This window comes from Nannobrachium achirus (genome assembly GCF_963921795.1).
Source record: "Nannobrachium achirus genome assembly, chromosome: 1".
NCBI classification, from domain to species: Eukaryota; Metazoa; Chordata; class Actinopteri; order Myctophiformes; family Myctophidae; genus Nannobrachium; species Nannobrachium achirus.
This window is the reverse complement of record NC_137810.1, coordinates 34483073-34510148: the sequence shown is the minus strand read 5'-3', so window position 1 is coordinate 34510148 and position 27076 is coordinate 34483073. Positions and strand designations below refer to the sequence as shown.

The 27076-nt window shown below is 42.0% G+C and overlaps 1 protein-coding gene across 1 annotated transcript; it reads right to left on the bottom strand.

Moving 5' to 3' along the window:
- Positions 1–10073: 10073 nt before the first annotated feature.
- Positions 10074–21083, bottom strand: lhx4 (LIM homeobox 4; the record flags this gene model as incomplete). The annotated part of the gene is made up of 6 exons (XM_080722890.1): positions 10074–10462; positions 11509–11680; positions 11787–11941; positions 13504–13706; positions 15850–16021; positions 21005–21083. 6 exons carry the CDS (start codon positions 21081–21083, stop codon positions 10074–10076), a joined length of 1170 nt encoding a protein of 389 aa, XP_080579016.1.
- Positions 21084–27076: the final 5993 nt, after the last annotated feature.

The following is a 27076-nucleotide window of genomic DNA, read 5'->3' as shown; positions in this document are numbered from 1 at the left end:
AAAGCAGTGCTCCAGGAGTTGACAGGAGCCCTTTCGAGTATTCAACCAAAATCTAAGACATGATGCTATAAAGAAGAAAACCAGTGACCTCCCCATCCCCCTTCCATTGTTATGCATTCTATACACAGGCAGCCATTAGCCAGTTACCGTATTTCCAAAGCCTGTTTGGGACCCATGTGTTGTCTCCCCGTTGCTTCCTAAACCCTGTTATGCTGCCTTGAGGTAAGGGAGGGTGACGGCAGTTGTGTCTCTCCCGTGCTCGTCTGCGAGACTTTGACACTAAGCCCATTATGCTTCCATTATGGGGCCTCGATTCTCCTCTGAGCTTTTTGCTTTTGACACCATATCTCCCTCTCCAAATCGCAGACCCCCCCCCCCCCTCTCCATACAGCTCAATCCGTAGTTATACTTTACAGTGTTGCACATCGAAAACAACCAATCTACAAGCTCAGTAGTGAACATGTAGATCGGCTATTGTTGGTGCATCGTACAACAGAGCATAAATTAAGCATCACCCATTCTTTAAGGTTTATGCGTTTTACAAGTCATCTGTCCCTCAACCTCACTCATCTCTCTCTCTTTGTCTGTCTCTCATTCTGTGTGAGTCTCTCTCTATCTCCCTCTCTCCCTAACAGCATTAAGGACAGATGGCCCGGTTTGGAACACAGATGAATCCAGAGCACTCTCCTCCATCTCTTCCCTTTGCCAATCTCAGCACACTCTTTTTTTGTCTTTACCCTCATCATCGCTCTAAACACTCACTCTCTCTATTCTTTAATATCTTTTCCCTCTGTCTCTCCCCATCACTCTTTCGGTATAGCCTTTTTCACTCTTTCTTAAGCCTAATTCATACTCTGTCACACGCATTGTGCATCGCGGCACATTGTTAGCTTGTTGGCGTCACCTCTTCCATCTCTTTCTTTTTGCAGTCTCCCTCTGTACTTATGCCTGTCTTCTGCCCATGGCAGGGGACTAAAAGCAATAGCATGTCTTGTTAGCCAACGCTTAATGCAATCCTAGTCTGCCCTCCCTGCCCCCCCCCCCCCCCCCCCCCCCCGCCCCGCCTCCCCACTCCTGCAGCAAGGCCCTCACACCCACCAGGCCGGTGTAGCTGTGAATTCAACAGTAAGCAGAAATCCCCCATTGCTGCTGAAATGCATCCCACTAATATCAGAGCTAGAGAGAGGTGCTCATTCATTGGTGTCCAAGGCTCTGTGTGTGCGTGCGTGCGTGTGTGGCTGTGTGCATGCGTGCTTGCGTGTGTATGCGTGCATGTGTGTGTGCGACCGCAAGCACCACATGCACCCAGTTGTGTGCTACACGTGCGTGCATGTTAAGGCTACGTTCCAAAGCTATACACTCAGTTTATAGTGATGAGCAAGCATTTCTGGACAGTCAATCAGGACCACAGAAAGCAGCTATCAAATAAGCCACAAGACAGTACAGTTTGGCTTAAAGACCAGAATAATTCAGAACAAAAATATTTGTGTCCCTTCTTTTACTGGACATTCCAGATTGTTTTGCTGTTTGACTCTGTAATGTTGTTTGTCTTAAAAGTTGTGATTATTAGTTGACCCGTGAAGAAAACTATTACTAATGGGACTATGTCTGTTTATAAGGACAACGTGCATTCAGGTGGCACTGGGGTGAAATACCTGCCCGCCACCTGGCCACCGCAAAGTCTAGGTGTTCTAATCCATGCATCTGGCTTGGCCAAGTGTCTATAAACAAACACAATTATTCGGGGTAGGGAAGCCGGGCAGGGAGGATGATCTCTGTCATTGCACATACCTACAATATACTCCTACAGGCTGGGGTGGCACCTGGCAGCGGGAAATCTTGATGCAGGAGGAGTAATACGAAGGCTCTACGTCCTCTCGGTGGGGCTCCTCACAGGCACGTCCTCTCGGTGGGGCTCCTCACAGGCACGTCCTCTCGGTGGGGCTCCTCACAGGCACGTCCTCTCGGTGGGTCTCCTCACAGGCAGGTGAGCTAGTAGGGTGGCAAGCAGTGGGAGGAATTCATTGTCATAGAATTTCTGTGTGGACCCCTGGAAGAGTAGCTGCTGCTAAGGTAGTAGGGGAGAGTGTTTTCTGCTGGTGTTTCAGTCCGAGTGTATCAAAGGGTGCGTTCGAAAATGCGCACCGGGTGTGGTTAGGGTTAGGGGTTAGGGTTAGGTTTAGGCATAGTTTTACTGAGGTTAAGGTTAGGGTTAGGGTTGAGTTTAGGCATAGTTTTACTGAGGTTAGGGTTAGGATTTGGGTTGGGTTTAGGCACTCACTACACTGAGCACACACCCGGTGCGCATTTCCGAACGCACCCTTTGATACACTCGGACTGAAACACTAGCAGAAAACACTCTCCCAAGGTAGTATATGGGGATCCTGTAGTCTGTAGACACACATGGCAATGAACTGCACACCTGTTTTATTTATTTGAATAATTAGTGGTGTTCTTATCTTATCCATGCTGTGCCAACCAGGCTGCCAGCCATGCCAGATTGCGCTGACGAATGGAACTGGAAGGCAGAAAGTGGTTCACTAAATCAGGGGAAATGAGAAGCTCCCAGATTCCTTATTGCTGCTGCTCCAGCTCTTGAAAGACTGGATAATCCCTAGGCCCAGCTGTGAGCAAGGCCCAAGTGCAGAACTCACCTCAACAAAACCCAGGACAGCTCCTGACCTTCATGGCTATCCCCTAGGATGTCTGCTAAAGGACAGATGTCCCCTGCAGCCACAGTTCCTCCAAGGCAAGCCTTTGCGTTGAACGTTTTTACCCAAGAAGATCATAAGATGCAGCTTCACTTTAGATGTAAAAAGAAACCATAACTTGAAAATACATCCTAATCATGTTGGCACAAACATTATTCAATATATACAAACCTTATTCTATACAAGCTTTTAGAGTAGCCTATTTCTGTAGAAATTCCAAGAATAAGTCATTGCAATACTTAGCCTCCAAATTTCACCAGTTGGAATATTGTTTAAAAAAATCAAACCTCGGTTCGAAGTGAAGCGGTGAATCTTAGTATAGAATTGTCTGGAGAGCCGGTATTGACAGCCGGTATAATAGGTTTTAAAAAAATATATAAAAAGTCCTGCTTGCTGGTCTCTTAGCTGTTTGTCAACTGCATCCCTCTATAATTATTTCAGTTTCTGTTATCTTTGTGGCCTACTAAATTTTTCAACTTCTGCTAGATTTTCAATGTATTTACTCTTGTCTGCCTTAATGCTCCTTTTTACCATTCTGTTAGCATCTGTATATTCTTATTGTGCCTTTGCTTTTGCTCTTATGCGGCTATTTGTCATTGCTGCAATAGGTGAGACCTATTGCATGTACAAGACAGATAAAACCTGAAGGCCAAATTATCATGTGAAGCTTGACCAATCCTCAAAGTATCCATTCATCTGACCGGGAGGGACACCGCACACATATTCTGGACGTACAGGACAGATAAAGCCTATTCATTCTGAACTGAAATGACCATATATGGACATGGGACACACATTTTGCTTTTTGAAAAAGCCTATTCATTCTGGACTGATATTTTGCACGTACGGGACAGGAAAAACCTGTTCATTCTGGCCTGGAGTGACCATATATGGACATGAGGTGACATACATTGTGTTTTTGAAAAACCCTGTTCATTCTGGACTGAGATGACCATATATGGTAATTAAACGGACATTCTGTTTTTGAAAAAGCCTGTTCATTCTGGACTAAAATTACCATATATGTAGCTGGGTGTGCAGACTGCACATACAGTAATATTGACTGCCAACTCCACTTTGGCTATCCTCACCTTATTCCCCACATACTTAGGCTAATAAGTCACCTTTACCATGCACTCCTTGGTCATACGGTATGTCTCTCCCTATCCTTGATACTTGATATGACAATGACAGATGATCGATGACTGTCTTGTGATCCAAGGCTAGTCCTCTCCTCACCAAGCCTCCTATCACCTGTTATCTTGTCTAGATATTAACATTCTGAGGTGTTTAATGTTAGGCTACTTCCTTGCCATCTTACCAATGATCTTATTTCCACAGTTTCCACTTTCCCGTGAGTCAGTAGGCCATACATGGGCAACTGGCGGCCCGGAGGCCACATGCGGCCCCCACCTTCACTTAATGCAGCCCGCAGGTTAATATCGGAATACTGATATATTATTGATTTCAGCTGTTACAATTCTAAACATGACCCGCTTTAATTACTTCAGTCTAGTAGTAGCTTAATGACTACTGACTAGTACTAGTCTTTTTTATGTCCATTGTCCAATATATTTGTATTTAAGTACATAATGTAAGAACAAATAAATGCATTTGAAATTCAATAAAAATGCAAATTTTCAGGATTCAAATTTAAAAATAGCAAAAAAAAAACTATTCAGGATTCCAATTCAAAAATAGCAGATCTACAAGCTCAAAATGTGTCGCACTGTGACATGTTTTGAGCTTGTATATTGGCTACTTTTGCTATGTATATGCAATGTGGCCCTCTGGAGTGAGTGTGAAAATATAGTGGCCCTCTGCATCATCAAAGTTGCCCACCCCTAATGTAGGCCTACTGTAGCTAGCTACCCTGGCTGTTTGGCCTGAATGGAACATAAACTTAATTGGTTACACCTGTGAGGGAAGTCAAATTAAAAATGACATGGCCTGCTTTGTCCAAAGAACAGAAAGTCATGTGAACAAATAGTTTCACATAGCGTGTGCCTCGGACTGCTTGTTGATGTGGTAATCAAGCAATCCTCACCTGCACCTACCCTGCATGGCAGTGGTACTCTCTCTTGGCAATGATGAACTCTATAATAACTCTTGAACCATAGGTATGTCTTGAATGATTTATTTTTCTCCGCCAAAGGGGCTTCTTATCTAAACTAGAAAGATTCAATTGGAAAAGTGAGGTTGCCATGACGCGAATTAATTAACCATTTGAAGTTTCCCCATTCAAGTCAATGGGGAAAATTAATTCACTAATAAATGAATGGCCATATATGGAGAACTCTGTATCAGTCCTTGTCCCTTTTATGCCCATGAAAATCCGTGATGGTGAATTTATAGCGCCTTGATCCAAGGTGCTTCACAGAGATTTTGCATTACATTCACCCATTCACACACCGATGGCAGAGGAAACCATGCAAGGCACGAACCTGCTCAACGGGAGCAACTAGGGGTTCAGAGTCTTGCTCAAGGACTCTTCGACACTAACTCTGGGGGAGCCCGGGATTGAACTGGGAATTCTAGTTATTCCCTCCGTGTTCTAAGACAGCAACTCTACCCCTGAGCCACTGTCACCCCTATGTCTGATGTCATCAATATTAAAGAGGTGGTGCCATAGTTTTGTACTTTTTCTGTTTGGGTTAACCCTAACCCTCATGTGTCTAGAAGGTTGAAAGTACTTCATTAGACCCCCTGATGTGTTTTTTTTGAGAAATTATGTATTCTCTTAGTATTTGTTTGTTTTCTCTTGGAGGCTGCCCCTTGTGGTCAAAAGTGTCAGTTAAAAAACACAGATACTAAGTGTGTCACAGTATCAACTCCTCCCCAATTCACCCTTTGTTAGCCTTCTGGTTGGTCCCTGACTGACCAACCAGAAGGCTCTATCTGCCTTGTCCCACCCTGGTTCTGCTACGAAAGCCACTGTTAATTGCCAAAACGTGCTTGTTCTTCCAAATTAGACACAAGTGGTCGAAGTGAGTCGACAACCATTTGTTTTGATTCTACATCCATAACAATGGCCTATAATTGATAGTTTTTTCTCGTGTCAACCGCCATCTGTCTGAAAGGCGTTTTAGACACATGGAGATCCACAAATGCTGCAAATGAACCATGATGAGGGGCCTCAACAGAGCACAACTTCATTAGTACATTCTCCTTTGAATAGGGAGTGGAACAATGCAAAGAATTGTAGAAATACTATTCTCCCCTACAGTCTGTTGCAACCCACAGCTTACATTGGGGAGGCCTCTGGCATGACGAAGATGTGTGCTCTCTCTGTGGAGTGCCCTTTTCTAGTTATTCCTGCATTCTCTCTCTCTCTATCTCATGATAGAGCAAAACACATTTTTGGACACTGCCCTAAAATCACGCAAATCGGTACACAGTATGTCTACACTCATCTCATCAACATGGATCTGTCCCATATAGCGCCACCATCAGGCCGATTTTTTCAAACACATTTTTGGACACTGCTCCTACAAATTTTGCCCTAAAATCACGCAAATCGGTACACACTTGCTCTACACTGATGTCATCAACATGGATCTGTCCCATTTAGCACCACCTTCAGGGCGATTTTTAAAAACACATTTTTCGACACTTCTACACATTTTGGCCTAAAATCACGCTGCGACCTGACGGTCGCTTATCTCCCGATTAGGGAGTCTTACTGGTAATAAAGTAGTATCAGTAGTAGTATTACATAGTGGGAAAGGCTTGGATTTACATTAATCCAGCCTTAAGTGTACAACCTTGAGGGTGTCATTGGGAGGCCTCCATTTGACTCAGGCACCACTCTAAGATCCACTCTGTCATCCTGCAGATCATTGTTCACTGCAGGCAGGAGGGGATCATTTGGGGGAGAAAAATGCCCTGTCCTGATGCAACAAGATTGAGTTTTGGGCCAAACTAAATACTATCTGTTTTGCATGTATAATTTATTTCCTTTAGCATCAGAAGGAAAATAAGAACTGTTTCCTTCAGGAAGTTTGTAATAAAAGCTTCCCGATCGATGATAATGGCATTTGCGCTTGTGTTTGTCATCTTCGCAAAAGCAACAGTGGCGGAGTTTCCACAGATTTATTTGTATACTAGTGCTGTAAGTGGCGTGTAAATTATCCTAACTGTCTGTGTGGCTCTTTATCTTTGTAAGGCAGCACTATTAGAGCCTATCCATTAATGCCCATAGCCTGCGCAATCAATGCCTGAATAAAAATCAGCTCGATTTGTGGCGTTTTATGCAAACGTGCAAACTCTAGCCGGGCTGACTCTTTGCTTTTTGTTTTTATAATGCAACAGGAATAGCTAAAACACAAGAGAATCGATAACACTTAAGTTTGGGGTAGGTTGTCCTGGCCTTAGACAAATGCTGTGCATTGTGGCATACTAATGAGATACATTTAGAGCCATATAGTGTTGTACATTATACAGGTTGTCTGTGCTGTAATTCTAATATAATAGTATGCAGAGTTATGTCATACTGTAGTTATGTTTAATGCCTCAGACGCCAGCCTCTAACTCCAACCTTTACACTGTGCACACTAGCACATATACAACATCAGCTTGACATATTGGCATGAGCCTAATGAGTCTATTTGTGCCATATTCTCTATATTTGTCTGACCACAAAGCATATTTCTCTGTGTTCCACTAAGCAGTTTAGAATTAGTTAACAGCACACAGATTAAGGAAAGATTTGACTGTGCAAAACTGCAATCTGCTGCTGCGAGAGGATCAGGTCAGTGTAGCCAACAGCCTATCAGATGTACTGCCCTTGTTTTTCTCTCTCTCCCTCTTTGGCCTGGGAGTCTGTTTGTTTGTCTTCCCTCCACCCCCACCTCAGAGAGAGAGTGGAGGGGGATCAGAAAAGCAGCATCCATCACTGTTAACTGACTGACCACTGTCTGTTGGAGGTTCCAAATGGACCTCCACAATTGAATAGAGGCCTAAGTGTGTGGTAAATGCTCTCAATGGGTAAATGAATTTGCGGGTTAGCTGTCTTTAGGAGCATTTAGATAAAGGAATAATAATAAAAACACTAGCTATGGATATATGTCTTTGACATATTGATTACAGAGTTCAGCTGCAAATCTTTCATAAATTGCAGATTCATCAGCGGAGATGACAATGCTTTTGATGGAAGGCTACACATTAAAGACTACACGCCAGGGTAACCCAAAGACAATTCAGCTTTATTTTCCTCATATAGATTTGACTGTACACAGTTCATACCATTGCACAGAAGGCATAAATGGATAAATTCAGTGCTCTCTTTTACATCTTTTTCAAAGACACATGGCAATAATAATAATAATAAATAGCGCTCATGAAACAAGACAATCAACACGTTTTCAAACTGTACAAATTTTACAACAATTAAGACGCAAAATTCTGAGGCAATAGAGACTAACAAAAATGTGATGTGTGATGTGTTTGTATATCATATTCTGAGTGTAGTCTCTTTTTTTGTTGATTTGCTTGCTGGCTGGCGAGTTGGATGCTCTTTTCAGCTGGTACATCAGGATTTGGCAATAAATGTTGAACAAAAATCAATAAATATAGTAAAAAAAACAAAAACAAAATAATAATATGGCTTGTATTTGAATACTTTTTTTTAAATAGGAAGAGCTTTGTTGTCACTATTTCTCAGACAAAACCAGGATGGCATCACTCTGGGTAAGATGAAGATCTTGTGTATTTTCTGTAATGGTTTCCTTTTCTTATGTCACCCTTGCATTATCCACTGAGTTGACACAATTGAACAGGCCTAATTAAATCAAGCAAGCCATTCTTCTCATATCTCACCTGGAGATTGCATTTATAAAGAATTTGAACTGTTGGCCCTAGATTATGATAAACCTTTCACTCAACAGGAGGTCCACTAAGATGAAGTGTCATGTGTACCAGAAGACATACGCCAGCACATCAGCCGTGTCAATAACCATGCTAGCCACCGTGTCAACCGCTGTAGTGTGGCTCTGAGCTACTGTAAATCTGCTAATCCCTCTGATGTAGGGGGCAGGCGAAGGGAGGACAAGCCGATGCCACAGCTGGTGCATTTCAGCAAGAAGAGAAGCTTGAGCTAAGAATGACCTGTCAGTATAAAGGGAAGATTTCCACCACCTTCATAACACTAAGAGGGGTGTGTTTTTTTTAACTTTAAGATGCATGTTTTGCAATTGTGTAACGGTTTACTTTTTATCACAATTATTCGTAATGAAACCCTTCGGCAATTTCCAAGCATTATAAATGGATATCGCCTTGCAGATAACGGTGCATTCAACAGAAGACATTAATTATTGTAATGATCTGTATGACCATGTTGCCTTTGCATTTCTCCACATCATGAATGTGTTACAATAGAAAGTTTGAATCTTGGCAAGGTTGGAATTAACATGAATACTGACAGAAGTCAACCCACGAGTCTGGAGCAGACCCCATTACGTGAACAAGAACAAGTCAAGCACCTGTGAATACAGAAGAGAGACCAGCTATGCAGTATGGTTTTCCCCTCCAGCTGAACAGCTTCTACAAACAGATGGGTAGACAAACGAACAGACAGACCCCATGGCCATCTACCGCACGTTCTAATAACTTAGTAATGTAAGCTCCAGCAACACATTTAAAAAACGTTAGCATGGTTCAAAAGTCACACTTGTGCCACTGCTCTTATATAAATTTCTCTACCAATGAAACACTGTTTTTTTGCCTTGTGCATACATCTCTCTTCCTCTCTTTCTCTCTGTATTCCTGTCCTTACCCGCAGAAAAAGAAGAGAAAGAGTAAAGTGCGTTGCCAATGTAAAGGCTTTATTATGGCCGGACAGAGATCCTACTCATTCTGAATCAGGAGCATGCAGCAGCCTCCTCTGTCAAGGGTTTAACGTCGAGGCTGATAGGAATGGCGTGGCTCATTTTGGGAGGGATGTGACGATATCTGTCCTGTGAGCATAATCCACCATTCATAATATGATGGAAGACCTCATATCCAATTTATTTTCAGAGTGAAAGAACACAAAGTCAACCGATAACAAAAATCCTATGATACAGTGTTAAAGTTTGAACATTCAGTAGCGTTTCATCCAGTCGTTTTATCGAGCGGGGAGCTGCTCTTCTTCTGTGAGTAGTAGCTATTTTCACAGCTCCACACCCACTGTTATGACTGCTGAGGAGCTGAGAGGAATACCTCTTCTCTACACCTCGTGTCCTCAAAACGACATCACATAAACAAACCGTAGCAGAGTCTCGGAGGGTGATAGAAATGTAAAAAGCTGTGTTGAGTCTGTTCTCTGTCCTTGCCACTGGCACTCCCCCCACAAGTGTCCCTGCCAATGGTTGAGTCCATTGTGTCTCAGAACTGGGAATGGTCCATCTCGTCCAGCCAGGAGGCAGGGCTGGTGGGGAAGTCAGGGTATCCCGTACTGCTGCCCGTCGAGAGGTCTGAGGTGGGGCCCCCGGCCATGGCCCTCAGAGCCTGCCCTACCCCTCCCGCACCTCCCTGGGCCACTAGACTGTCCATGTTGAAGCCCAGGTTGTTGAGGAGAGGGGTGTGACCGGGCAAGGAGGTGATGGAGGAGGGCGACTGCGGGAGACCGTAGGGACTTCCTGCTCGGATGTCATGGTAGGGTTGTCCTGCTGCGTCGAGAGAGAAGCCGCCGTTCAGCACGCCGCCGTTCGCCACGTCGCCAACGCTCCCGTACAGCCCGTTGGTATGGCCCAGGTCTGACAGGATCTGGTCCTCTGTGGCGGGGGAGGAGAGATGGCATTATATACTGTAGCTGCTGGGTATTATGGCATGGACACATCACTGGTGCCGTCAACAACGAGAACACGACATTGTTTAAATACAATGTATTCGATTTTTATAGTTCCATACGCATACATTAAGTGCTTCTATGAATGGTATTTACAGGGGCAATATTATGCCGAATTTAACCGAGTGAAGCCTACTTCACAAGTGATTTAGTTTTTCTTTGTAAAAAAAATAATGGGAGAGAGGTCATGATTTGCCTTCAGCCTGAACAAAGGAAGCCTAATTGTATGTGTACAATTACAAAGTATTTGTCTCAGTCTCATCCCCTCCTCTGAGCAGTTTCAATAACAACCCCCCCCCCCCCCCCCCCCCCCCGCCCCCCTTCCTCCCAGAGCACTTTCTCTCTAATTGACTAAAAGCTTCACCTGCTTTATAGAGTTTCTGCCACCGTGTTTTCATTTCTCGTAAAAGAAACATGGCCTCCTTTTTAAAAGTGGCTGGGGGACTTTTATGACTACCCAAAATGGGGGTTTGCAAACATTAAATAACTATAAAAAAATAAAGAAAAAAAAACATAGGGATGTCTAAAATGACATTTGTACGACTGCGGGCCCTCTCTTTTCCAATAAGCGCTGTCATAGTGACAAATAGAAGGCGGAGGTGGAGTCAGCGAATATACAGCGATGTGAGGGGAATGGGGACTGAGAGACAGATTTTTGGATTTGCATGTGTACAGCATCCAAGCAATGTAAATTACAGTTCGACAAGAGATGCCACGAAATGCCATGTCAATGCAAATAGTTTGTCTCCCATATACAGTATAGTACCCACAGGCATTAAAACCCCTTAGGGAAATTTCAATAAAGAATGCATCAATTAGTTTACAGCACATAGTAAAGGGCATTATCTACACTACAGAGTAGAATCTGGAGTGTCAGTTTAACTCTGAAAGGTAAGAATGTACCTGTAAATGTCTATTCTTCAGCATTAAATTATCACTTTCATTATATTATGTCTCCAATATAATACAAACCTCTGAAGCTGAGTTCACTGTCACTGAGTCCTGCGTCATCGGCTGAGCTTTCCTTTTCTACCTTGGTTCCTCCCCGGTTACGTTTGACACTCTTATAGAACTGACCCCAGCGATGCCGACCAGCATCCTTCTTCAGGCGCTTTTCCTTTGCCCGCCGGTTCTGGAACCAAACCTGACAGACAGGAGGAGAAGAAGCGTTGGAACCAGTTCAGTACCACTGTTTCTATCCATCTGAACCAGTAAAAACCTGGTACCGTATGTGATAATAAGGAACATACCTGCACAACTCTCATGTCCAGCCCGGTCTCAGACGATAGCTGCTCTCTGACATGGCGTGCTGGCTTTGGGGAATTCTTGTATGCACTTTTGAGGGTCTCCAGCTGTTTGGCTGTGATAGTGGTTCTTGGTCTCTTGGCCCCAGCCTCTGAATCATCTGAAGAAATACTAAGTGTTATTTACTTATTTTTACATTTTGCATGATGTCATTGTCAGACAATTCATCAATAACACATCTAACTACATTTTGCTGCATATTTTTTATAGTATGGTGATTTCTTTTTACAGCATACTTCTTTTACAAGATAGTATAGCATGTGGTATTTTTTCTTAGATTATTTTATTCAGATACAGGGTAGACTTACTACTGCCTACTCAGGAAACACAGAGAGAGGAAAGACAGAATATAACTGGGGACGTTGCAATTACCATATAGTATGATGTGATTGAAGTCCTGGTATATGTATGATGTATGTATTTTTGAAGTCATAGTATGTATGTATGATTTCTCAAGACATAGTATAGTGTATGACATAATTTGTGGACATACTGTATTTATGACAGTTTATGATGATTTTTGAAGTCATAATGTAGTATATTGTATTCTGAAGATACAATATAGTAAGTATGATATATTTTGTACATATCTTTTGATTAGTATGGTATGTGTAATGTATTTCGAAATAGTAAAAATAAGCTCAGAAAGTGGACAGTGGAGGGATGTTATGTAGCAGGTACCAGGCCCAAATGCGGTTGCAAGAACTTCCATAATTTTAAAAGCATGACACATCTCGACATTTACGCTAAAACCTCAGCCAGACAATATTTTCTCTCAGATCTTTTATTATTATTATTTATTTATTTGACTTTTAACGTTTAAAAGCATTGTGGCTTATAAAACAATCCTTTGCGTGTGAGGACAGGTGAAGCCCTTGCCCTTGTGTAGCATAGATGTGTGTTAAATGAAGTGAATGGTCATGTGTGGAGCTGTGTTATTGTCCTCGTGCAACTGTCCCACTCCTACAGCAGAGGACATAAATCTGTCCAGCCCAGGGTGCCAGAGTAGTGGAGTTACTGGGGCGCTGCCATAAAAGAGCATTGCTTCACTTTACATAATCAATCAGAGACGCAGGGAAATCTCCATGAATACGCAGAGAGACAGAGAGAACGAGAGAATAAGAGAGAGAGGAGATAAAGTGACAAAGACCGCACAGACGCTGCAAGAAAACAGTTGCGGGTGTTTAAAATGGAACCAACCAAATGGATCTTTACACTCTCAGAGTTAAATGGACTCAATGATTTCACATTGCAGGGAGAAAGACCTAACATCAGGGACGTGCAGAGAATGTTAGAGAGGCAGGGTATGAAATTTCTAAAAGGGCCTTTTGGTTAAAATATCGAAAATAGCAGACCTCCAAGCTCACAACACGTCGCTTGATACCACACTGAACTAAGCATAATCAAGTCAATACTGGAGATGTGGCGTAACGGCATGGATTTCTACACAGAGAGAGGGAAATTCTTTCAACATAAGACGCTGCATTCAAGTTCAGGAGAGTTTGGACAAGGCAATTCTCTTGAATGCTGCCTTCAGGTATGGCATGGAAAGAGGGGCATTTTCATTTCTTTCACCATAGTAAAAACTGCATTCATGGTCTGGGGAGGGTACTTTTTACAGACGGGTAAAGGTGATGTCTATGTGTGCAGGTGCCTGCCTACCATTTTGTTTGGCTGTCTCGTAGTCCTCCTTGCAGACGAGCCTCCCGTCCTCCATGAGGTAGAACTCGTCCCCGGTGGCCAGCTGTCGACTGCACATGACGCAGGCGAAGCAGTGCAGGTGATACACAAAGTCCTGCGCCTTCCGCACCACCTGTGTGGGAGGGATCCCCTGTTGGCACGACGCACATTTTGTCCCAAAACGTCTGCAGGGAAAAACAGTATGGGGGGAAGAGAGGGAGAGAGAGACACATACAGAGATGGAGACTTGTCAATATAGGTTATATATTCAGGATGTAAAAGAACAAATCCATCATCAGCATACACAGTAAACTCCTGAGTGTTAATTTAATACGTACTAATGGAACCAAATGGATGTTTACGGCTGTGTGACTCAGAGTCACTCACAAGTTAAATGAACACTGAGGATTTTACTGCGTGCACTGTCAAAAAACAAATCACCTGACATCCTTCTGCTCCTGCATCACTTCACAGGCTGATGAAGATAGCGAGACCAAACGTGATTAAAATTGCATGCATGATGCCTGCTCTTTTCCACACCAGCTGAGAATGATGGCACAGTGTCTTTATTAATAGTTGTGCCAGCTGTGGTATGGGGGGGAAAAAAATCTGCACTGGAATGCATTTCCGTTAGCAATAGACCTGTCCTCCGCTTGATGGATGGATAGGATCAATGCGCTGTGTGGTGGTGGTGGTGGTGGTGTGTGTGTGTGTGTGTGTGGGGGGGGGGGGGGTATCTGGGCATGTGCTACATGGATGTGTACCTTTGAGTGTGTGTTCTGTGAGTGTTTGTGTGTGTGCACTATTTGGGTGCATGTTCGTACATGAATATGGGTGTTGGGTATGAACCTGTGCGCGTGTGTGCGTGTATGTTTGTGGCGTGGCTGTGTTTGCAAATGAGGTGGTGAGAAAGAGTAGAGGAGGAAGACAGCAGAAGGAAGAGGAGGAGGAGGAGGAGGAGGAGGAGGAGGAGGAGGAGGAGGAGGAGGTGCAGTGCTCAGTAAACACACTCTGAGGAGGACCAATAAAGGCCTGACTCAGGAGAGGTTTTAAATCACACAACCATCCAAAGAAATAAAACCTTCCCTTCTGCAGACCAAGGTGAAGTCTGCTCATGACTGCTGGGAAACAACCGGCCATGGTGCTCTGTGTGTGTGTGTGTGTGTGTGTGTGTGTGTGTGTGTGTGTGTGTGTGTGTGTGTGTGTGTGTGTGTGTGTGTGTGTGTGTGTGTGTGTGTGTGTGTGTGCGTGTGTGCGTGCGTGCGTGCGTGCGTGCGTGCTTGCGTGTGTGTACCACTCTAGCTCTGGTCAACCACTGTCTCCAGCCTCTCTCTCTCTCTCTCTCTCTCTCTCTCTCTCTCTCTCTCTCTCTCTCTCTCATAGTGCTATAGTCCCACCATAGCAGTTTGTTTGAGCATTAAGATGCCCCCCCCCCCCTGCGTTGTCCCCAGGGCCAGCTAATACAGTTAGCCTTCACTCTGAGACCCCAGAGCTTTTTAGGTCTCATTGAAGCTTTGGACATTAAAACCTCTCAAACATGATTTAGTAAAAAGCTCAGTGCAGATCGTGTTTTGGATAAAAGTCAAACTTAATTGTCTTCTTTTTAATGCCTCAGAAATTCAATTGTTTAAAGGAAGAGAAACAAGAAAGAATGAGAGAGAGAGAAAGAAAGAAAGAAAGAAAGAAAGAAAGAAAGAAAGAAAGAAAGAAGGAAGATGTAGTCAATTAAATTGTTTAGTGCATGGATCTGGAGTTGAACTTTGGAATGAGGTGGGGATGGGATGGGGGGGGGGGGGGGGGGGGGGGGGGTCTTTGTATCCTAAATCAAATTTAGAATTAACACTGTCAACAGTACATAATAGTCAACTTAATAACTGTCATAAGTTTTGTTTGTAAATGGATGTTGCTGAGCTATTAATTGCATAAACAAAATCATAAAATAAATTGGCAAATAGGTCTCCTGCTACAGTTAGTCCTGTCTGGTCAAAATGAATAATGGGTAAATAAAGAGTATTGTGAATTTTCAAAAATCAATGTAAACTATTATGAATTTTCAGCTCGGCTATACTTACAGTGTAGCTAATTTGTAATGATTCACATGCAGAGCCACTTCGAAAAGCCTTAGTTGAATCGGAACCGGATTGTTGTATTAAAAATAGGCTATGACTCCTTGTAGGCTTTACATTGTAAACGTGACTTTCCAAAAGGAAATACAAAAAGAACTGGGACACTGACCAGTAAGTTTGACAAAATAAACAAAAATAAAGGTCTCAGATTATTTAAATGTATGCCGGTATATGCAATGCATAAATACACAATAATACTCACTTGAAGAAATCCTCTTTGCAATAAACATTTCCCGCCCGCGAGAAACACTTGTCTGCCAGCGGCGTTTGACAGTCGGCGCACTTGAGGCACTTGGAGTGCCAGTGTCTGTCCAGCACCTTGAGGATGAACTTGTCCAGGATGTGTTGACTACAGCCCGCACACTGAGGAATCTCTGTTGGCAAAAACACGAGACGGTTACGATTCATTCCCAATACACAATACTTTTTCCTGCTATGGCGTATATAATAGGCCTACAAGATATAATGCACTGTTTCCCAAACAGTGAGTCGGGACACATTTGTGGGTCACGGATAATTTCTTTATGGGTCACCCACCCCTCGAGTAAAATACAAATGTATGTTCCTGCCAAAAACATAAATAAATTTAAAATAAAAATAGAACAAAATAAGGAAAAGAGAGAATTTAAACTTTTCAAACAAAGAAACAAACACATTTAAGAAATGCCATTAATAAAATAATAATTAATACATAATTAATCACGAAGCAACGCCTTGAGAGCTTGTAGATCGGCTATTTTCACCAGTTTGGGTCCCGGGCGAATGTCTTTGTAATTTCTCCTTTGGTCACGGGCTAAAAAGTTTGGGAACCACTGCTATAAAGGCACAAAGAAACAATAAATTAGCATCTCCGTTTCATAAGCTCAGTAGCAGCCAAATCATTCACATTCAATAGCTCATGGCTGCACTGCTCAGGGCAGGGGTTTGAGGCCTGCTCGTCCTTCCAACATTCAGTCACTTGCAGTAAAAACGTGATGAAATGGGACCGTTTTCCAAGCAGTAGCAATAGGCTACGATAAGCACACTATTTTTGACAAGCCTATTGATTCAGAGGGGTTTTTGTTTTGTTTATCGATTAGACTATACGCCTCTCTCTATTTCTTTATGGTAACCTACATTGATGGCACAGTCCCAGTCAATCAGTCAGTCAGTCAGTCAGACAGACAGACAGACAGACAGACAGACAGACAGACAGACAGACAGACAGACAGACAGACAGACAGACAGACAGACAGACAGAAAGACACCCGGCTAACACTGTCACTACCAACACGAAATTATATCTAGTTTCTGCAACACCTGCATGATCAGCACTGCAGGGAAGCAGGCAATCAGACCATCATCTCATTCACGTGCATGTGACAGATGAATGAATTAGTCTACTCTGTAACACTGTTTCCCAATCAGTGGCTCGGGACCCATTTGTGGGTCACGGAACGATTTTTATGGGTCACGACTCATTAAAAAATAAATAAATATACATATTTCAAAGTATTTTGTATTTATTTTTCAACAAAGAAAATTGTGTTTCCATAATTCCATTATATATATATATATATATATATATATATATTCTTTTTAAATAAATAATAGTGAAAATAGCCATTTTACAAGCTCACAACACAGCACGAATTAAGCGACTATCACTTTGGGTCTCGGGCAATCTCTCTTTCGGGTTTCGAGCTGAAAAGTTTGGGAACACATGGTCTACTCTAATGTCTAAACGTTTCAAAAATGTATAGGCTAGGCTACATGTTACTGACCAACGGAATAAAATAGCTACTTTTACTTTTGCCTCAAATGCGGGGATATTATTTTCTCAGTACCTAATTGGCTTTCAATAACATAATCCAGAGTCCGTTTATTAATCTAAAAAATGCCTTTAATATTACAAGCTATTTGTAATTGTATCTTGTAATTATACATTTTGTTGAATGTTTAGATATTAAACAGTTAAAATTGTTGAAATGGCTCGTGCAATTTACAGCCAATAACAGACTCCATGGTCCGTTTTCTTCATTTGCAAAATAAAAATTCCGGTATTGCAATAATAATAATATAGGCCTAATAATAATCATAACCAATTCTACCTAGTTGTGTTAAAATGTCCTTTATTTTTATTATTATTATTTTTACTCATATGAAAGAGAGCCCATATAGACAACTAGGCCTATGTGGTTATATGAATGCATAACGAAGACAATGTTATACAATAATCTATAATCAAAATCACTGGCGAGGAAACAGGACTATAGGCTAGATCCTGAAAATGACATTACAATCAAAAAAGCCAACCACCAGTAGTTCTTGTGTAGAGAATATATTTAGGATACAGTGGTCATTAAAGTCAGTATAGGCTGTGAGGCTGTGAGGCTATATGACACGTTAAAACTCAGAGGAAGTTCTTTCATCATGCATAGAGAGGTCAGAGCTCAACAAGCTCACGAAAATGCACTTTTAAACCCAGTGCACGCGTGTGGTCTAAATCTCAGGTCAGTTAAAAACACAACATCTGTAGGCCTATTTAAATTTAAATGTGGTGTACTGTAGGCCACTGTATTCTTACAATTCTATGAGAGAATGAATGAATAGCCATCTGTCTTAACGGGCATATGGCTTGTATGCAGAAAGAGAAACAATTGTATGTGGAATAGGCCTATTATACAGTTAGCAAACGCAGAACATCACACAGTTTAAGAAACACAGAACGTCTCAAACCAGTTTATCTGGTTGCATTAATAACCCTGTGTTTGTTTCACTCTCCAATAATAAGTATACCATCCACTCTACAGGTATAAATGCAAGACTGCATAAGCCGAGTGGTTGGGGGTTGTAAATGCCTAATGTAACTGTGACTTTTCAAAATGTAGCCTATAAAATATAGGCTATGTGAAATCAGAGGATCGAGCCTGAGTGGAATAATGTGGAGGGAGGGAGCTAATAGTGAACGGAGATGTGGTGCTGAAAGGAAAGCAGCACGAGGATCTTGGCAACGTCCACCCACCACGCTAGAGGTCTAATAGCGAGGTCCCACATTCTCTCTTCACACACACACACGACCACGCACGCACGCAACGCACGCACGCACGCACGCGCGCGCGCACACACACACACACACACACACACACACACACACACACACACACACACACACACACACACACACACACACACACACACACACACACACTCTCTCTCTCTCTCTCTCTCTCTCTCTCTCTCTTCTCTCTCTCCCTCCCTCTCTCTCTCTTCTCTCTCTCCCTCCCTCTCTCTCTCTCTCATATACACGTCTACGATCGCACGCACGCGCGCAGCTTGTAAATCTCTCTAGCCTTTTGGAGCTCTTGCAGAGAGGCTCAAGTGGCCTGCATATCTTGGCGGATCTGTGCTGTCCAGCACCTTTCCAGCGGCCAGGAAGCCAGCAGTCTCATCGCTTCCATCACTGAGCCACCCAGACACATTCTCACAGATTATGAGGCTGAAGTGTTTAGCTCTCAATTGGTTTTTGCAGGATTTTTAGAAAGGAACAGTTCAATGGGCAGACAACATCTCGCGTGATTTTGACTTGTGTGTTTGAACAGAAAAAAGCTGCATGCTCTCTGTTTTTTTTTATTAAACTGAAGACAACATTTTATAATATAGGTCTATAATGTAGCTACAGGTTCGACGTATTCAAGAGAGAATATATATGCATATTGGTCATAATAAAACAGTTTTAGATGTATCCTAGACCTATTTACTTTTAGTCCTGCAAGAATAATCCGGTTTTAAATCCAGGATGAAAACTAGGACCAAGGGGGTTTAGTGGCAGGATCTTCTGAACCAATCTTTTAATCTGCCTCGATTTATAAAATTCAAGAACATAAACCAACAACATTTTTTTCCTATTCTTGATAAGGGATGAATAGCTAGCTAACTATTCTGATTGTAACTAACTTCACATTACATAATAATAATAAATCGCCAATTATGTTACTTTATAATTAGCCTCGGGAACCCAGGCTTTTATTTACTTTAATATATATATATATATATATATATATATATATATATATATGTGTGTGTGTGTGTGTGTGTGTGTGTGTGTGTGTGTGTGTGTGTGTGTGTGTGTGTGTGTGTGTGTGTGTGTGTGTGTTTGGTCAGTGTATTTTCTTTTTTCGAAGCCAAATTGAAAACATGGGAAGCATTCATTAGGACGACGAGTGATGTTTGCAATGTACAGGAAAATTAGGCCCCAAACATTTCATGTAGCCTATTGCAAAGTCAGTGCGGGGAACATGGTTTATATCACATTAGCAAGGCTATATTAGGGATTAAAACTATTTACTGGGCCCATCTGTATTATACAGGCTCTCAATTTCAATAATTTGGTCAGAATTCTTCTTCTTTTAAAAAATCCAATTCCACTTCCATCTTGATTGCACGATCATATTATGAAGGTCTCGGTCGATATTACCACATGATGACAAATAATAGATCATGCAAAAAGTATAGGCAATTCTCCTCTTTGGTGCTGAGTAGGAAATGGTTGTGATAACTGGACCTAAAACGTTCTCGAATCCTATTAAATCAAGGGGGAAACGATGACCATGGTGCTTATGGCGCTTAAAAGCTCCAATTGACTAATTTGGCTTCCCGAAAAAGACGCAAAAAAATGATTAGGTATCCGTTTGACCCAGTAATAAGCGTCAATCAAAGTAGGGGGTATTTGTCTGATGGGCGATGACAACTAGCGTCTGATCTCTTGACCACGAAGGCTCGTTTACAAATTAACGGCTGCCCGGCATGGGATAACTAAGCATGGATGCAGAGCAAACTGAAAAGTTTCTGTCAAAATACAACAATCATCACATTGCAAAACAAACAAATTAAACATAATCTGTTCTGAGGACGGGCACATGACCAAACTTGTAGTAGTAGCATGCATATACTGTAAGTCTGCAGAATTCACGGTTCTATCCCCCCTTTTTTTGCAGAATGAAGACTATAGTGAGCCTGCACAGAAAAATTAGCCCGATCATTGCAAATATGGGCTAAAGGTCTACTTTGAATTAAAAACGTCCAACATATGACGCTTTCTTACCCATTATAATTGTAAGTATAGGCTATCATGTCATTGATCACATCAGTGGCCTACAGCCATATGTGATAGCTTAGCCCTCTCTTGGAACTCGGCGATTTGATAGCCTCTCCTCCTCGTCCTTTTAGCGTCAGTCCCCTCGGCCGACTTTTAATTAAACCCCAGCTCTCTCTCTCTCTCTCTCTCTCTCCTCGACCATAGTAACCCTGCAGCACGTCATCAACTATAGGCCTAATCAATATATGGGGAGAAAAGAGAATAACGGAATAAGCCTTACGTTGCATTGGCACTCCAAGAATCTCTGGTAAACCCTTCACAGGACTCTCTGTCGGTAGAACCGCCGTACTTTGCATCATGGTGATCCCAACACACACACATACAACCCGCAACAAGGTGGGCGCGAGATCACGTCCTTTTATTTAATCAAGAAAAAGTCTGACGATGAAAAAATAGAAAATAATAATTTCAAGAGGGTGTTTCGGGGGTCCCCCTCTCCTCTCCTCTCCCTGCCGTCCCGTTAAGTCCCGCTATGGGTTTTTTCCCCCTCTCTATTCCTATAGGGATGCTGTCCGTGGCGTTCCCGTGCCGTTCCGTGCGTGGATATCGTCCCTGCTCTTTTGGAGTGGATGAGACAGACAGGCTGCTTGGTCCATTCAGCGCTGCAGGGGCGGCGGGCCGTGACGTCACCGCGGCAGTCTCCTCCCGGGGGCCAATGGGAGCTGAGGACGGGCCCCGTGCAGGAGCCCATGCGGGACCGTAACGAGTAAACGCGTAGGCTACAGTAGCCTCTACTTGGCCGAGAATAGCAGACCTACAAGCTCGCAACGCGTCGCGTCCGCGAAACACCGTGGGCTTATAGGTCTGCTATATTCTCGGCCGTTTCTTGGCGCGCGACACCACCGCGCGACGGAGCATAAATTAGGCTCAAAGATGAGAAAAAAAGAAGATGGTGTAGAGATGTCTCCAGAGAGGCGGGACCTTGTTTATATGGAAGAGCATAAATAGAATATACTGGAGCCATGCACTAAATTAGGCCCTCAGGCAATCTAGTGATAAGGGTCTGCTGAATAGACTATGATATTATTATGACTAGGTGAAGAAGGAGATAGTCTATTACTGCTAGATTTCAGTTTTCGTGCAGGCTCGCGTTTGCTGTCAAATAAGGCTAAGAGAGTCAGTCCTCGATGATAAATCGAGAATAGCCTATAGGCTACGTGTGTCAGCATCAGGTGGAAATATTCGAAACGCAATCCATATAAATGCTATGCTATTTCTCACGAGGATTGTTTTGGGGGTCCTTTTCTAATAGTCTATATAGAATTAGAAGGATCAGACTTTCCTTGTCGTTTTATATGGGCTTATTTTTCAGCCTATAAAAAGGGGGAAGCCGAAGCCCCGTGCATGCATATCTTTGAGGGCGGCACAGTGACTGCTGCTATTAGGAGTCTGGGCACAGTCGCCGCTGACACTGTTCATTTCAGTCCCATCGTCTGAGACTGCTCTCCCGAGTAAGATATTCCCCCCGGAGGGTTCGTAGTTCAAGCCAGATGAACTCAATGTTCGCTTCCAATTTACTTCAAGCATGGAAAGAAACGGCTTTCTCCCGGCAGGTTTGTTTGGATCAACAATGAGGGCCGTCTAAGTCTTCCTGTCTCAGGTTGAACTCAGAAACAGCGCAGAGCCGTCTCAAGAAGCTACCTGGCAGCATCTCTGACCCACATCTTTCCAAATAGGCTACACTACACACTTAATCATCATTCATCAGTGTCCATTTAACTCTTTAATGTTAATTCAACTCTTATCTGAGTCTAGAAAATTGGTATAGGCCTATCAAATGAAGCCTATAGGCCTATATCTGAGTAATGAAACCAAATGGACCCACAAGAGTCCGCTTGGTTAAATCAGATTACATTACAGGATGAAACAATAAGTGGTCGTATAGTGTTAAGGGTGCCTTCTTTTGTTTAAATAAATAATAAATATTTTAAAACCGTGTGATTTTGTTCTGTTCTGAAATATAATTGTCATTACATTAATGCATATTCCTAAATAAGAACAATGGACCTGCCAATAATAATATGCAAACAATACAAATTATAACAATATGATATTTGTATTCAAAACACAAGTAGGCTATTCATGAGCTGGATGAGGAAGGGTCTTGAGATGATAAATTCCGACTGGCATTTCAAGTATAGCCTATAGCCTACTGTAGGCTATGCATCAAAACATATAGACCTGTAGAATTGAGTTGACAAAGAACGATGTGTAAACTACGAACTTCCCCAATGCGGCATTGGTCAAGTCATGAGGTCCAGTAAGGGCCATAACGCTATATAGCCTATGTTCACTTTCACTATATAATATGGTGAATTGACCGAGATATCATTTACAATGTTTTTAAATTCTGACTATTCTATTGTTTCACCTGCCTCTGGCCATATATATGAATCTACAATCCCATAAGCCGCATGCTTATGTGTTTAATGTTTCAAATGTAATTTAGTAAAATGAAAACCCACATCAAGCTGATTAAAAAGGAGACTGCAGGATATTACAGGAATTCTATGCGGCCTCAAACCCGCCCGCCTCCTCAAACATAGGTGCCCCCCATGCACACACTTCTACCCCAACATCCATCCATCCATCCATCCATCCATCCATCCATCCATCCATCCATCCATCCATCCTTCCTTCCACCCACCCACCCAACCATCCAACCAACCAACCATCCATCCATCCATCCATCCACCCACCCAACCACCCAACCATATACATCAAATGCCATGGTGCATGATAATCGTCTTACTTTCATTTTCATTATACACTTTTCCCTCAAGATTATTCAATTACTCCGATTGTTGGTTTCCGAACAATTTAGCCGCTTTTAAATGCAATGCAGATAAAAATGCTCTTAGCCTGTCAGCAAAGGGTCACACAATTAGAATAATTGACGGATGTTCATGCATGGGAAAGAAAAAGAACAGGCAGGTTTTGGTTATTGGGACGGTTCATTTTGGTACCTTTAATTCTAACGATATCATTGTCATTGTCAACCATCTTTGGTTGGTTTTAATAAGTTAAAGAAACGTGAGCAAAGAATGATTAATAGTTCCATAATACCACCCGCAAGTCAATTATACCCTGATTTAATTATGTCATAACAGAGAACAAATGCAAATGCAAATATTTAAAATATGCTATATATTTAAATAATATCAAATAGACAGATCGGCCTATAGACAAAAACACGCACAGTTAATTTACCCATAACTGACTGAGTGTACAATGTAACCTACATTCATACACTCTCAGAGTTAAAAAATAACCCTGGGTATACACACCATACAGATTTAAGTGAAGAAATGTTGCAAGATTAATATTTAGACAATACATAAATCACATTATATTGTTTGTTTAATAACCATGCAATGAGAAAACAAAACGGATAACGCGAAGGAGGAGCAAAAACAACCAATTGTCAAATAAGGTAGATTACAATTTCAATACCTTCAATACCATTTAATCTAATAAATTGCAATAATTAGAGAATAGAAACTGAGTCAGGACAGATGCATGGCTACAAATCGTGACAGTGTGCGAGGTGATCCTTTGCGTTCAAGGTGCCATTGTAAAAACTCAATGCAGGGCGAGGAAATGGTCGAGCTATAACTCAAGCAGAGGGCGACTCCTTTGCCACCGCTGTTGACCCAGCCACCTCTAATTAGATCTAATATTTCAGTGGATGAGTTCATTGACATCTGCGATTCACAAATCCATCTTGTACCAAGGACCAGGCGTCTCAAAAATACAACACCCCGCTTTCACCATGTTGTGTTGTGTGTGCTGCGGTGGTGATTTCAGTGTTGACCAAAGCACAACAACATCCATTGAATACAACCTACATCCATTTAATACAACCTTATTTGCATGTACCTATACACACACACACACACACACACACACACACACACACACACACACACACACACACACACACACACACACACACACACACACACACACACACACACACACACACACACACTAAATACACACTAAATACACACATTAAATAACACAATTAAAGCGTGCCTATTCATTTTGTTTACAGCCATAACGTTAAAACATAAAAAGATTTTGTTTGTATGATGCTAACAAACAAAATCACTTTGACTCTCATTCCGATCACGGCATCACGCACTACTCTTTTTTGAAATGCATTGCTTTCTTGTCCTGACCCGAAAAGGCGCCGTGCACACAAAGTGAGTGAGGCAACACACTTTTGTATATGAAACATAATGACGAAAATGACATTGAAATCATCATCAAAAACAACAACAACAACAACAACAACAACAACAACAACAACAACAACAACAAAATGCCGACCTATAACAAAGCAAGAGTGCTGAGATGAGACATCTTGCAAACCTACCTAATCATTGCATGTACGTGGCATTTGTACAGCCTACATTTCAGCACCACAGCATCTGGACAGCTCCTCTCCTCCCCGGCAGGGCTCCTCTCCTCTCCCAGCCGCTGACATTCATCAGGAGGGCCGGTTTAGCATGAAATAAACCTCTGCAGAGAATCAGCATGTTGCGATGTTCACTCTGGAATATTTCCCGTTTTGTCTTGACAAAAACAATAGGCTGTGTCTCCGTGTCACCATGTGTTCTTCCCCATTTCATTCCAAACCAAAGAGGAAAGAGAGAGAGAGAGAGAGAGAGAGAGAGAGAGCGCGAGAGAGGAAAAAAGCAAGGGGAACCCTAAGGAGAGAGCACAGAGAAAATTAAATTGCACTTGGGAGCAAATTCTATTAGGGAATAGTTATTGTCTCCTGACAGCTCCTGTCCATTTGGGTAATTAGTAGAGGGGATTGGTTGAACAAACGAAATCTATTCCCGTCAGAAATGATATTTCCCAATTCCCTGATTGAACCTGGCCCAATTGTGGTAAGAATGTTTGACTGTTGACTCCTGTGAGTCCTGTTCATATAAAGCGGGCCTTTAATCTGAGAAAACTGAGCATAATAGCATAGCATAATAGCCTAGTATAGGCTAACTTGACCTATATATTTCATGGAATAGCCTATAGTGTAGCCTACATTGATTGGTCGTGTTAACTAAAATCGCAATTAATTTAACGGCAGTGTTGCACACTGATTGACAACTGAATTTATACATTCTCATATAGGTAGGCATATAGGAAGACAATTCTTTTATGTCCAAAGAGGACAGTCAGGGCCAAGGCACTGATAACCTGGACGGATAAATGTATTTATTTCTGGTTCATCCGAATGCAATGCCCTGCAACTGTGTTCAATTATAAAGAGCCTTAGTGGTATAGGCCTATTCTCAAACAAGGTGGTTCTCTTTAAAGAAAGTGGTGCAATGATAATCAGGACATAATTAAGCAATATATCTTTAATCAAATTTTATGGTCTGTACATTATACCTTTCATAAAAAATGTCATCTGACCAAGGGCCAACTTCTTTGAAAAGCATACCTGCTCAAATCCAATTACAATATCATTTAAGTGTATAGCTCCAACATTCAGCCCATAAACAGCAACGACCTATAAAAACAATGCATATAATCATACTAAAAATACAATTGTAAGCTCTGGGTACTGCATCATGTTTGGGGGATTATATTTTGGCTGTGTTTTACTACTGATATTTTTCAGGGACCCACAAGTTCAAAAACGTTAGAAGCACCCAGAAGAATCCTTCATTTTGACATTGATTGATTGATTGAAGAATTTATTAGAAGTTTGCAATAGAAAAAAAAAGTACAGTTAGTTGACTGGTACAACGTCAACTAAAAGGAGATCCTAGAAAGCTCTACGGCTTATTTCCACAGGAACCACATTTTCTCATATAACATTCAAAGACAGACGGATAGAACATAGTATACTTTATCTAGAATAACATCAATTTCAAAAGCAGAAAAGGCATAACATCAAATACAAAAGCAGAAAAAATGGGGTCTTACTTCTTACTAATTCTGTTAAATCTATTGATTACTCATGGAGCACTTACTCATGGAGACTTTCATGGATATTCTTTTGTTTTTGTCGCATTCCTATAAGAGAATAATTTAATGACCAGCAGTGGATCCCTATGGAGACACAAAGCACCTCCTTTGTTCCCTATGGAGACACAAAGAATCTCCTGAAATGATTGGCTTCGGAATGAGACAAAAACAAAAAATCACACCCAATGTGAAGTGAGAGGTGGTCGTGCTTGCATAACATCTTCAGACTAGGATTTGAGTCTAGGATGTAGATGCTACACACACACGTTTTGCTATGGTAAAACATTGAGGAAAAAGGCTACAGACA